This window comes from Penicillium robsamsonii (assembly GCF_028829455.1).
Source record: "Penicillium robsamsonii strain IBT 29466 chromosome Unknown utg000003l_segment0_segment0, whole genome shotgun sequence".
In the NCBI taxonomy this organism is placed as follows: domain Eukaryota; kingdom Fungi; phylum Ascomycota; class Eurotiomycetes; order Eurotiales; family Aspergillaceae; genus Penicillium; species Penicillium robsamsonii.
Window position 1 is genome coordinate 2,802,833 of NW_026643221.1, and position 12,718 is coordinate 2,815,550.

The window sequence follows — 12,718 nt, forward strand, 5'->3', positions numbered from 1 at the left end:
ATAACAGAGAAGTCTTCTCTAGGGAAATCTGCAAGAAGTGTGAGTCAAGGAGAGGGATTGGGGTAGTGTTCTTTTGCTGTTTATACAGCGCTGGGACCTGCCATTTGTGATATGGATCGTTAGAATTTCCCAAGGATAGATGTAGTTGAATAGATGAGCGAGAGATCTCATTCAACGGGTCTCCCTGACCTTGAAACCCCGAGAACACCCACATCGCTCTGGGATTAGGAATGATTGAGCGAACTCAATCAGGTCAGTTAAGGTCTCCGTTTTTCAAACCTGGACAAGAGGAAAACCTCCAACTACCCTTTGCTGATGCCTAGCATCATGTTCCCTCACTTCCCATGACATCAGGAAAGAGATACACACAGACCTCAAAAAAGCCACATGGGTCATGATTGCCACCTGACTAGCCCCAACAGTAACCAGTCATAACTGCGCAACCTATTCTCCCGGTATACTCACCGAGGTTGACCAAGACTGACGGCCCAGTAGATCAAGGCAAGACCCAACAGCGGCTAGGCGGACTTGACCCGGACTTGACCCGGTCTTGACAGCCACATGGCTCCAAGCGAAGCAAATATAGTGACGTCCTAGACCTGCAGGAGAGAGAAAAGAGATTGAAGGACGCTAGTCTAGTTGGTAGTCTGTTACAGCTGAAAACCAGGTGTGTTGACGAAATAACCCTTGCGGGAACAACGAATGGAGTATTTCCCGCTGGAGACTCTCCGCTATATTGGACACAGGCTAGCGTGAATAGAACATGGAGACTGGTCGAACAGGCTGTTTAGGATCTCCCTAATTTGTATCAAAGTCAAAGCTTGCCACTCATCGCTAAGTACTTACCCCCTACTCTGTGCATGGTCTTCTCATACTCCATGTCGTCAAATATAAAGTCTATACATACGACGTACGTTGCCGGCATACCCGGAATTGATATGTACCGGAACAGGCGCCGATCGATATAACAATATAAATATACCCAAAAGAGTCTAGAGGGCAACGATAACGCACTAACCATTCCTATTTTCAGCTCCCTCCCAATCGGACAATTGTTACACTATCATCAGCAGGCTGCAGAAAAGCGAGCCAATAGAGATTGCAGCAGAACCAACAGCGTCAACAAGCATGAGCAGGCAGATGCACGCTGGGGCCCAGAACATCGGATGCGTGATGTCATGCGTGTGGTAGTCTATCATTGAGCCCATGCACTAGTGTTGAGTGCATTAATGTATTATTCTGATTGGTTCTAGGCTGTTGTTGGGACGTAGAATAGCAATCCATCCGCGAATGGGGGATCCTGCCGCTACAGTACAAAAGACGGTGTAATGTTCCTTAATTAGCTTTGTGAGGTCACAACCCTAGGGGTCATGCTAGTAGCTAGTCTACTTGGGATAGCTGGATATAGCTAGGACGACTAGATTGAGCTTAGCGGATGCTCTCTAGATGAAAATCTACCTACGGAATAGGCGGGCTAATTAGTTAGTGCAACACGGGAGTGCAAACTGGGGAGCTCACACACCGACATCAACACCCGTTGAGTGATCTACCAAGGCCCACAGTTGGCCATGTGGTCTCGATGGTAGAAGCGAAGAAACTAGTTCCGTCGCACATCGGAAGATATGACTCTCCGTAACGGAAGTTCTTTGCAAAAGAAACTGTACTATAAGGAAATGAGGAAAAAAAAAAAAAAGGGGTAATCGGAAGTATCGACGAACCATGATCCGACTACAAAAGTACAATATACGTAGATCTAGTTTGCCCCATACTGTGACACTATACCGCAATATCTGGAGTAAATAAATACCTCCCACGGTCTGTTTTTAAGATTAGTTCATTTAAACCCCTTTGTTGTGCAGGTCAGTTTCTTCTTCTGGCCTAGAGGTACATTTTATATCTAGCAAGGTAATTCATGGGAAAGTATCAGGTCGGGAACTGATTTTAAACCCCCCATCATTGTCAAGTTTAGCGAGCTTATGCCTTACCCAACCTACTGGGATGCAAATGTGTCTGGTAATATTTTGCGCTAATTCTTCGCGTGCTCTATACCTATAGGTCGAAAGCTGTCTCCCGAGCCGATCGAAGGAAGCTCGCGACAAGGACTTTATAAATGTCGACTAATAATATCGGGGTATAATGGTTATAAATAAGTATAAAGACAGCAAAGCTCTCCCAGATCAGCACGAGCACCTTCCTAATTCTAACGACTTACTGTCCATGGACACGGACGCGGTAACAGAGATGAAACAGTCCCTTATTCCTATTCCAGTTAATAGTCATTACTTTGTAGGGAAATACACTTGCCTAAACATGGCTAGTAGCTCGTCATTCATGCAGGTCCTGCAGTAGTACATGGTTACGTGCCCTAAAGCTCCCATTTTCCTTTTTGTAATGCAGCCACATGGGCTACAAGGATAATGATCCTTGGTGCAGGCCTAGTGCATGCCCGCTATCGAGCAAATGAAGAGGATTTAAAATTAATGTTCCTGGCTCGGCCGTCGGTATGGATTACTAGGCTTCGAGATGAACTCGTGCATTGTTAACTCTGATTTATCCGCTACAGAAATTAAACAACCGTTTAACAAGAAAACGCCCAGAGCCAAGACAAGTACATTGAGCAAGAGACTAGTCCTATCTCGGCTATACATAATTGTCCGAGAGTTTCAACTTCCCATGTACATATATATGGGGAGTGTAATAGCAATGTCCGACAGATGAAAACATCAAAATTACACCAACGATCATTACTACATATAGGCATCGGTGCTCAGGTTGAAATCTGCCTTGTAAAAAGGTGGCCACATGGCATGATCTGATCGATGGGGCTATCTGAAACGTGACTTAGCCAGGAGCTGCAGGGGTTTTACGCGTTAGCCTATCCCAGTGAAAAACAAAAAGTAAAAGAAAAATATAATAGATCATTTCGCCAAGTTCGGCTCCACTTTGTAAAGCTCAGGCCTCAATTCCTTTTTACGTGAATTGTGATCTGAGCGTGTGGGGAACCCCAGGTAGACTTGTATACAATGTATGCCTTGGTAGAAGATGATATAGCACTAGATAAGAATGGTAGATCCTGGGACATGGATAATGGAATTGTAGGGACCTAGTTTTCATATTCTCGTCGTGTTCGCATATTCAGTTACTCTTTGGAGTAATCCCTGCAAGGGCGCTGTATTCGGCATGGTGCGCTTTAGTGCAGGGGACAAATGCCTCATTTACTCAATCCGCTCTAATTTGAGCTGGAAGCCATTTACCCTTTCCCCGAAATATAATTTTAAGTACGGAATGCAACATATACAAGAGCATGTGAATTACAACATTTCATTTAATATACTAGGATACTTGTTTTCATCAAAGTGCTAGAATACATTTGGGCACAATCACTAATGACGATGGGTCAGAAAGACCTTGATAGATAGCGACGATCTGCTCGATAGGATTGGACCGTGAGCGCAGATCGATCACACTTGTCAACCTTCTGGACCTTAGCGACAGAGCTATATATTTGATATATTCGGTGCATCGAGCCACATCCAAGACAAGAAGGTCGGTGGAGCTAGCAAAACAAGAAGTGAAGATTGCAATCAAAAGGGCTATAGATTTGAGAGTGGGCCTGAACTAGACCCAATTTGTATAATGTACAAAGCTGGCATATTCCACGTGGACGCAATTTAGACCCTAACGGTGTGAGCTTTGCCTATTCGAGTTATCCGAAACGTAAGGAATCCACGTTCTGAGCTAAAATATAGCCGATCTCTTGGATTATTTTCCCCCGAAAAATGTAGTTCAACCGAGACTTCGGGAATAGCCGCAATCCCACCAACTTCCCGCAACAGGGTAATGGTATTTCCTATATGGGATATGATATTTGCTCATTTTTAGTAACCATTGCGTGATATGTAAAGGTTATTTGTCCCTGCAGGTTGTCTAAACGGAGAGAATCAGAAATAAATAACACCCCAATCAGACCAATCAGAGCAGATCTAAATCTGAGGTGAGATTCCATGGATACCGATGATGTATGTTGTACTGATAGAAACAGGCAATATACAAAATGCAGCTTTTCTGCTAGAACAAATCCTCAAAAAGGGAGGTGCACCGATCTGCGGACGAGATCCGGACCAAAAGGACCAAGACCTGATTGGAATCAAAGAGCCTCGAAAGCTTGAGAGGGGCTGGTGGAGACAAGGAAAAAGCGCGTATATACGCAGTATATTTCTTTTTTTTTTCTTTTCTCCTTTTCTGATTTTCTCTCCCTTTTTTCTCTAGTCTTCACAGTTCAAATGTGTAAATTTGACAGTTTCAAGGGATGTACTCTAAACAACTTTGGGTCAATCCTGGGGTGTCGATCTTGGAAATCGCGTAAATACTTTAAGGGTCAGGAACATGGGGCCACGTTGATCTTGCACACATTGGATAACTTTGATCTAATTTAATTTAAATTCGGATATCCCATAGGCAGATCGCTACTGTCTCGGGTGCTATTTTGGCGACCAGGAACGAATTAGGGAGTTGGGGGTATACTCCTAACAACAGCATATACCTCTGTCCTCGACGTGGAGCTTCCAAGGATATGTCTTTACATGCGACAAATCAACAGAATGGCCAAAATATTTATTCTGACAAGTAGACTAGCGTGCACGGTCTATATCCGCCCGTGTTGTAAGCATCTAAAAAAAGAACCAACATTAAATCGAGCTCCCTGACTCGCTCGTTCTATACTGATGATCACGGCCACTTGTCTGTTCTTCATCTTCATGGCAATCACCCGTTGCCTACCCGTCTTACTGTGTATACGGAATCGATACAACTATTCAGAGTAATCTTCATCTTCAGGTGTTCATAGGCTTTTTATAGATTGGTATCGAGAGCATATTCTCACAGCTCAGTCTTCAACCCGCCAAAAAGCTCAGCCATGGGCATCATCTAGAATGCAATTAGCAGATGCCAACAGCGCTACGAAACAATAAGCGCTGTTTGAAAAAAAAAAAAAAAAAAAAAAAAAAAAGCCAAAAAAAAAGACGGGCGGCATCAGCCTTCATCCGTAAGATTTGAAGTCTCCATGATCCACACAGAAGCAAGAGACTAACCAGGAGCCATGTGGGAAATTACAAGCACAAGGGAAATACCGTGAACCAGATCCCGGATATATAATTCCGTCTTAAAAAAGACCATTGGCCCACAATCGTACACCATAATCAATATGTCCCTCTATACCGGAACTGGCTTAGATGGAGATTATGCGCAACAGGACTGATAGCGAATGACGTTAGTAATACGGGTCCGAGCAAAAGGAAATTAAAATAAAATCAAGGCTTTGGTGACATTGTTGGTATGCCCCAGGCTAAGCCCGCTCTCTGACCCTTACCGCAGCAGCCGATCAAACACGGACCCTAGTGTGTATAGAGATGGATAGAGATGCATCATCTGTGTCTAAACTTGGAAGTTGGATAGAAAAGAGGCTGTGATAGTTCCCGCACGCTGCATACACGAAGCTTTCTTTTTTTGGCATCTATATCCAAATACAAGGGCCGTTTCAAGATCCCTGCAAGAATGCCTTGCAGCCCAGATCATGATTTTCACCCGTTGATCATAATCTGCAACACACATGGTAGACAGTGGATCGTGTACGCACATTCCACCTCTCTCCCCACAGCCACCTATCTAGCACCCGTGATTTGTTGCGCATGTAAACGGTCGCGAGCAGTGACGGGCGTCAGCACGGGACATATTTAAGCCCTGAATGATCCTTCGAGGTCTACTGCATAACGTGCACGCCCGCTTGTGATGTTAGTTTATTGTTCCTTGATCCTTTTAGGGATTTGCTCTGCAGATGGATTGATTCCAGAAATATAGGGGAATTAGGGATGCCAATAGCGTGTTTTAGTGATGCAGTAGTATGGTATATTAAAGATTTTGAATTTTGGGAGTACAACCTATTGTGGTAGCGTAATTGCCACTGGAATGCTTCTGATGCTCTGCCACGAGGGTGACAGGGAAGTTATTCTCCGGTGTATGGGGGCGGGGTGCATAGCCCCTGGACAATAGGTCTATACTTTATAGCATGTAAATCAATAGTACAATATATGTCGCAGGAAATATATAGTAGCCGTTCCACCATGTGGTATCCCCCGGACGAACACTGACGTTTTGAGAGTCGGAACCGAGAGATGGGGTATCCCCAAGAGTCAAGGATCGGCACACTGAAACAAAAGCGTAAACTTTGGAAAATGTGCCAAGACCTGCCAAGGCTCCCTCACCAGGCTGACTGTCGTTTCTCTTTTTGTTTTCTTTTATATTTATTGAATATTTTAATTTTCCCTTTTTCCCTTAGTTCAGTTGAATCGACTTCGTTGGAGGCGTTGGATCCATGGGTCCACCGGATCTCCCGTTCAGATACCCAGTTCCATGTTTTTGTAGACAAAGCGGAAATGGGTATTTTTTACTATTGCACAGTCTATATTCCCAATCAAGATAATTTCCCACCAGTATGCAGCCCTGTAGCCTTTATATACTACTAGATTATGATTGGCGCGTATTCTGTGCGAGTTGCCTAAACCAGCCGGTATTTACCATTTACCTTAGGTTTCCGATGGGGTAAACCCGTTGCATTCCGTGAGAGCTTGGACGATGTGTAAGCTCCACGAATTTAGATCAGATCTTCAAAAGAAAAAGTTGGGACAGAGTTCGGAATATCACAGACTCTAGGTATACTCAGTAAACACCAGTTTACAGTATAACATACCCATTCTGGGACAGCAAAAATTAGTACCAACGGACTATTATTCCGCTAAATCCCTAATAGGTCATTAAGGGACGGACTGGAAAGTGCGCCTCAGCCGCACTCATGTTGGCTCTAATGCAATCCCCTGTGTAAATTTAGTACGGCTTATACTCTGATCATCCCGAGATCTCCACGCCCGTGCTGTTTTTTTTTTTTTTACCCTGGATCTCAGTTAGCCTGGCTTAACCGGGGATATTATTTTTGTTGGATATTATATTATTAGCATTTTGTTAATTCATTAATTTATTTTTTATATATTAATTTCCTCCAATTTACTCAAAGTCTATTAATCCGTCTCGTAGAACTGTAGGAACAACACTTTTAGTGTGCATATCGTTCCCTCTATATCAGTCCACCCTCCTCTCTTCTTCATCTCCTCTCTTCCTTCAGGATTCTCTGCTTATATTTCAACCCCTGCCTATATTTATCTTATCTCATTATACTTATCTACTCTTTCTCCTTCTCTCTACACATCATGGCCCGGGGATCCTCAGGGCGCAGTCCAAACCATATCGTCTCGGTCTTGAACTCGCCTTCCATTTCCTCCTCTTCTTCACCGGAACCTCAACTTGCTTCCAACATGGGCCGGAAGAACATGCGCCAGAACTCCCAGGATGCCACTATGCCCGTCACCTATACACCAACCACCCATCGCATCAGCAAGGCCAAGAAGGGAAAGCGCGTACACGCCTGCCAATTCCCAGGATGTGAAAAGGTCGGCGCAATTATATATAGTTGATCGAATCAATCAAACTGACTTCATTGCAGGTCTTCACCAGGGCTGAGCACCGAAGACGCCATGAGTTGAACCACAACCCCGAGGCATCATACCGCTGCGCAACACAAGGATGCAAGAAGGCATTCCACCGCGCCGATCTACTTGCGCGCCACATGGAGAGACAGTGAGTACTATAGGAACCTTTTTTTTTTTCCTTTTTTTTCCTTTTTTTTTTTTTTCTTTGGCGATATGGCGCATACTAACAATCATGGCAGCGAACTCGAATCGCAACCCGAGCAGTGGGAATCCAACACCCAAAAGCCTATCGTAACCGAGTCCGTTGTCCCGCGCTGTATGTCAATGGACCACGGAATGCCATTGACCGCAACCTCCCATTCACACTCCATGTCCATCGGCTCACTCGTGGGACCTGGGATTCACCCAGACCTGGCCAACGACGGCTCATTAATGTGGAGCGGCATGGACTTGCCCCTACAGCCCCGCCCGGCCTTCCATAGCCAACTCCCCGAGTCCGTCGACGATAGCTTCTACTCTTCCCCGGCGGAGACTTGCCCCTCGCCTTTGTCGGATGCGACTTTCTCTCTTCCTCCCCACTCTAGCTCCTCTATCTCTTCCGCGTCCGTGTCCGTCATCGATCAATACCCGAAGAATATCCTCAAGGGCGATGTCACTTCGTCCCCGCTTCAGATACACACTACTCTCCGCTGGGATACTGATGCGGGCATGCCTCCGTCGCATCTAGTTCCCATGTCCATGGGAGAAAATATGATCCAGCCAGTGAGTTTTTTTTTTTTTTTGGGTGATTATTTGGTACCATAAGCTAACATATCCCTAGCCCGTTCAGTGCCACTACCCCTCTCCTTCATGGTCTAGCGCAGACTGCCTTCCTTACGAGGACCATGTCCACCCCATGCACAACTTCCAGCCCGTGACCTGGGGTATGTGAAAAGATCATCGAAGCTCTTTGATCATTGATCATAGACCGAATCTTACGACTACACGAGCATTTACATCCATACATTACCAGGATGATCCAACAGCCCTAGAAAACCTTGGACTCCAAAGACGACACATGTGGGTCCGAGGGACGGCAATCCCGAGGGCTACGGGTGTAGAAAAGTCTCGACTCCCTACAAATGCCTCAACCATCATTCGCAGGGCTCTCCACTCTCTCCATTGCCCGGAGTGTGACCACCTGGGCTCCGGATCCACCGGTCACGGTCGCTTCCAGCACCCAACCAATTCTTTCCAAATAGAAAGACCAAAGAAATAACCCGATATCGGTTTGATTTGGTCCGAGATCCGAACTGGGAGTTAGATTTCATGTGGTTTTTTTTTTTGGTTTTCCTTTGTTTGGCGTGTTTCTTCATGTGTGATTTCCGACGACCTGATCATGATTTCCTTTCCTTTTTCAATCCTTGTCTATACCATCTATACCCCTGGCAATTTTTCAAATGTACAATTTCGTTCATACCCCAGCGTTTTATAATGTATAGCTTCAAATTTCAAATGAGATATAAAACTACATAACCAATCTAATCAATTTATTAAATCTTTGGAACCATGGCTCGGTTAGCCGTTCCAGGCAAGCGAGATAAGCGATTATCCGATTTGGGTGGAAATGAATTCACGGAACAATCGTAAGTCGGAACAAAGCCCGCCCCGGCGACCGACCTTTGAAAACAAAACAAATCTCGATTAAGCGTCCACTACTCCATAGTACTCCATACAATAATTCCATATCTTTACCTGAAAGAGAACACTCGGCTAATCCCCACTTGACATTCCCAGAAACCCGATTTAACGATAAGGAGGCCAGCTATTCTCAATATGGTAAACGGACAGGCCCTCTCCACCTTCCCCGCTAGACTGATCCTGGGAATACCAAGGTGGAGTCGTTTTTCCATCTCGCATGGACAGGGTTTCTGATCTGGATTTGGATTGCAGTTTTTGGAAGTATACATACTATGTAGTTCCTATGTATGTATAGTTCGGAGTACTCCGGATGAAGTATGGATTGACTTGCTTTCAGACGGGGGTTGAGACCTGATATTTGGTTTGTGATCCATCATACTTTGATATTGATGTTGATCTTTTCCTTTGGTTGGAATGTGAATTTTGATTTTTTTTTTGACGGAGTACTCCGGACCGAGTACCGTCTACTTTGAAGAGCTGTCGCGGATTCGGCTGTGGGGCACAATAAGTCTGGCGTGTCGATCAGGGGTTCTTGTGGGAGTCACGCGGCTTTTTGAAGGCCTTGGGTTTTCGATCGCCTGCTTTGAGTGATGATGTGCGGTTGATATTTGCTTCGGCAGTTCTTGCTTTGGTTCCATTGTGCTGTTATGGAGTACGGGATAAGGGGTACGGAGTACCTGGTGCTGTGATGGTTGCTGTATACTGATGCAGTTGTGTAGGTGATGTCTATGGGTAATGTCATACCTATATTGTAGAGGCTAAGGTTGTACGTCGGTAGAGAGATCCGAAACAGATACGAAGTTGTTTTGCGAAAAAAAAAAAAAAAAAAAAAAGAAACAGATGATAAAATAGACGGCGGGGTTTGGTGGTATGATCACTTTGACTATGTACTGATCCATCATTCTCAAGCATACCTCTACAGCAAAGGGAACGCCATCCCATCGCCTCGAAGATCACTGCCTGCAGCGTAAACCATCTTCCCATCATCGTAGTACGAGCGAATGATCTGGCCACGACCAAACATAGCCCGATTCCAACCAGTCAACACCTCGACCTTGTGACCAAGACGACGCAGACCCTCCACAGCAGCATCACTAATACCCTCCTCAATCAACACCGTGCGGTCAGTACTCTCATCCGTTGGTGCAGCAAGACAGAAGCGCGGCGAATCGAGCGCTGCCTGGGGGTGATACCCAAAGGCAAGCATGTTGAGCATAACCTGTACATGACCCTGCGGTTGCATAAAGCCACCCATGACACCGTAAACGGAGTGCAAGGAGCCATCGGCGATATTAGTGATAAGGGCAGGGATGATAGTGTGGTATGGTCGCTTGTGGGGAGCCAGGACGTTAGGGTGGCCTTCCTGCAGCGAGAAATTGGCACCACGGTTCTGCAGCGTGAAGCCACAGCCAGCAGGGATGATGGCCGTTCCGAACCCAGCGTAATTACTGTTGATGAAAGAGATACCGTTGCCCTCGCTGTCTGTTACTGCGAAGTACACCGTGTCGCAGTGGTTGTGTGCCGGACTGCCGTGGTCCAGGATATCTGCTGCGCGTTCAGATGTGAACAGCTTCGCCCGCTCTGCGAGGTATGCGCGGTCGAGTAGGCCCTGCGAAGGCACGCGCTCCACATCTGGATCTGTGACCCACCAGCTTGCGTCGGCGAAGGCGATGCGCAGACTCTCAATCACGGCGTGTAGGTACTCGGCTGAGTTGTGCTGGGCGTCGGTGAACTTGGGGATCTTGCCTGCTTTCTCGAGCTCCTCCATGATGCCAAGTGCCATCAGCGCCACGATGCCCTGGCCGTTGGGTGGATGCTCCCAGATCTCGACGCCCTGGTTGGCTTCGCCATCTGTGCCGGGTGTCGCTTTGGAGACGATGTCTTGGCCGGTGAACTTGAGTGAGATTGCATCGACTTCCTGCGTCCCGAGCTCGGCGTGGTAGGCGAGATCCTCGAGTGACATGTAGCCACCCAGGTCTTGCACCACCTTGACGATGGCTTCTGCAATCTGGCCCTTGTAGAATCCTTTCTTGCCCTCTGCCGCGAGCGCGCGGAAGGTTTTGGCTAGAGTGGGATTCTTCATGATCTCGCCTGGAAGCGGGGCTCGCACACCATCTTTGGCTGAAGGGTCGACTTTCAACATCTCACGGAAATTAGGAGAGGCATTGCGGATATCTTGCTCCGCGTCATTCCACTATGCGCGGGTTAGTTGACGGTATGATTGCGATTGGATATCGAGTACTTACACCCCGAGACGAAAGCTCCGACACAGGGAACCCCTCCTCTCCCAGCTCAATAGCAGGTTGTAGAATCTGCTCGAGCGATAACTTGCCGCTGCCAAACTTCTCAATTGTGTCAACCCATCCTGCAGCCGCTCCAGGCGTAGTCGTAGCCAGAGCATTCAACATAGGTATGCTGCCTGGCTGACCGGGGGCCAGACCAAGGTCCTTGCGGATTTTCTCCAGGCTAGCACTACCAGGGTACCGACCTGAGCCATTGAGCGCATGCACCTTCTTTGTCTTGGCATTATAGAAGAGACAGAACATGTCACCTCCGATGCCCGTGGAGCAGGGCTCAGTTATGTTGAGTCCGGCGGCTGTAGAAGCATGAGATCAGTTTATTGTGTGCTGTGATTAGGCAAGTCGAAGGTGAGGCTTACCCACGGCAACAGCGGCATCCTGAACAAGAGTATCAAAGTCAGTATTGAAGTTCAACGCGACTAGAATTGGACAAGGTGCATACCGCTGCGTTTCCACCTTGGCTTAGGATCTTGTGACCCGCGGCAGCGGCTAATGGTTGACTGCATGATATGATTCCCTTGGTGCTGTGGACGGTACTCCGTCGACTAGCAAATGGGACATAGTCCGCATCGGAGCGGGTGTATACAGCTTTGGCGTTTAGCGGCATGTTGGATGATGGAGAAGTAGGATGGTGGGGGATATGGGGATATACGAGGGGGAGATATATGCTTATTAACCCCCACCAATTCTCCAGGTCACAAAGAAAAGGTCGGCTACTTTGATTGGGGGAAGTTTCGTTGATGAATGACTCCAAACTTGCAAACCTTGTAATTACCATATAATTACTTCCAGCGGGCTACTCCGTCTGGGGGTCCACTTACTTTTTTACTTGCATGTGTAAAGACTCGCCCCGGATTATTTGAGCCTAAGAGGGTCCCAGAGAGGTATACCAAACTGAAACCTCGAGAATCTAGCGCTGTACTCCGTATGTTGTAAAGGTATAAAGCGGCTCCTACCCGATTAGGAAACGAGAGGCCTTATATGTCCACGGATATATCTCGGAGTCAAGGGTTCTCCCCGGTATCTTTGGCCGAGGTTAGGGTGTATCGGACTGAAACAAAGACAACGGAAGTCGAGCCAAGGTGACCCCCATTTTTAGCTCACCGCCCCGGTCTTCGGAGCACCAATCCCCCGCCATCCCACTTCGGGTTCCCCTCATGAACGGTAAAGACCATCTTATCTGATGAAATCTTGAGAAAA

At 46.7% G+C, this 12,718-nt stretch overlaps 2 protein-coding genes across 2 annotated transcripts; one reads left to right on the top strand and one right to left on the bottom strand.

The window, feature by feature from the left end:
- Window positions 1-7,259: 7,259 nt before the first annotated feature.
- N7447_005782 (Zinc finger C2H2) lies at window positions 7,260-8,469 on the top strand (the record flags this gene model as incomplete). The annotated part of the gene is made up of 4 exons (XM_057230044.1): window positions 7,260-7,499; window positions 7,553-7,686; window positions 7,778-8,300; window positions 8,359-8,469. The coding sequence occupies 4 exons, from the start codon at window positions 7,260-7,262 to the stop codon at window positions 8,467-8,469; spliced, it is 1,008 nt and encodes a 335-aa protein (XP_057085134.1).
- Window positions 8,470-10,134: 1,665 nt separating this feature from the next.
- N7447_005783 (gamma-glutamyltransferase family protein) lies at window positions 10,135-12,125 on the bottom strand (the record flags this gene model as incomplete). The annotated part of the gene is made up of 4 exons (XM_057230045.1): window positions 10,135-11,412; window positions 11,465-11,814; window positions 11,878-11,896; window positions 11,961-12,125. 4 exons carry the CDS (start codon window positions 12,123-12,125, stop codon window positions 10,135-10,137), a joined length of 1,812 nt encoding a protein of 603 aa, XP_057085135.1.
- Window positions 12,126-12,718: the final 593 nt, after the last annotated feature.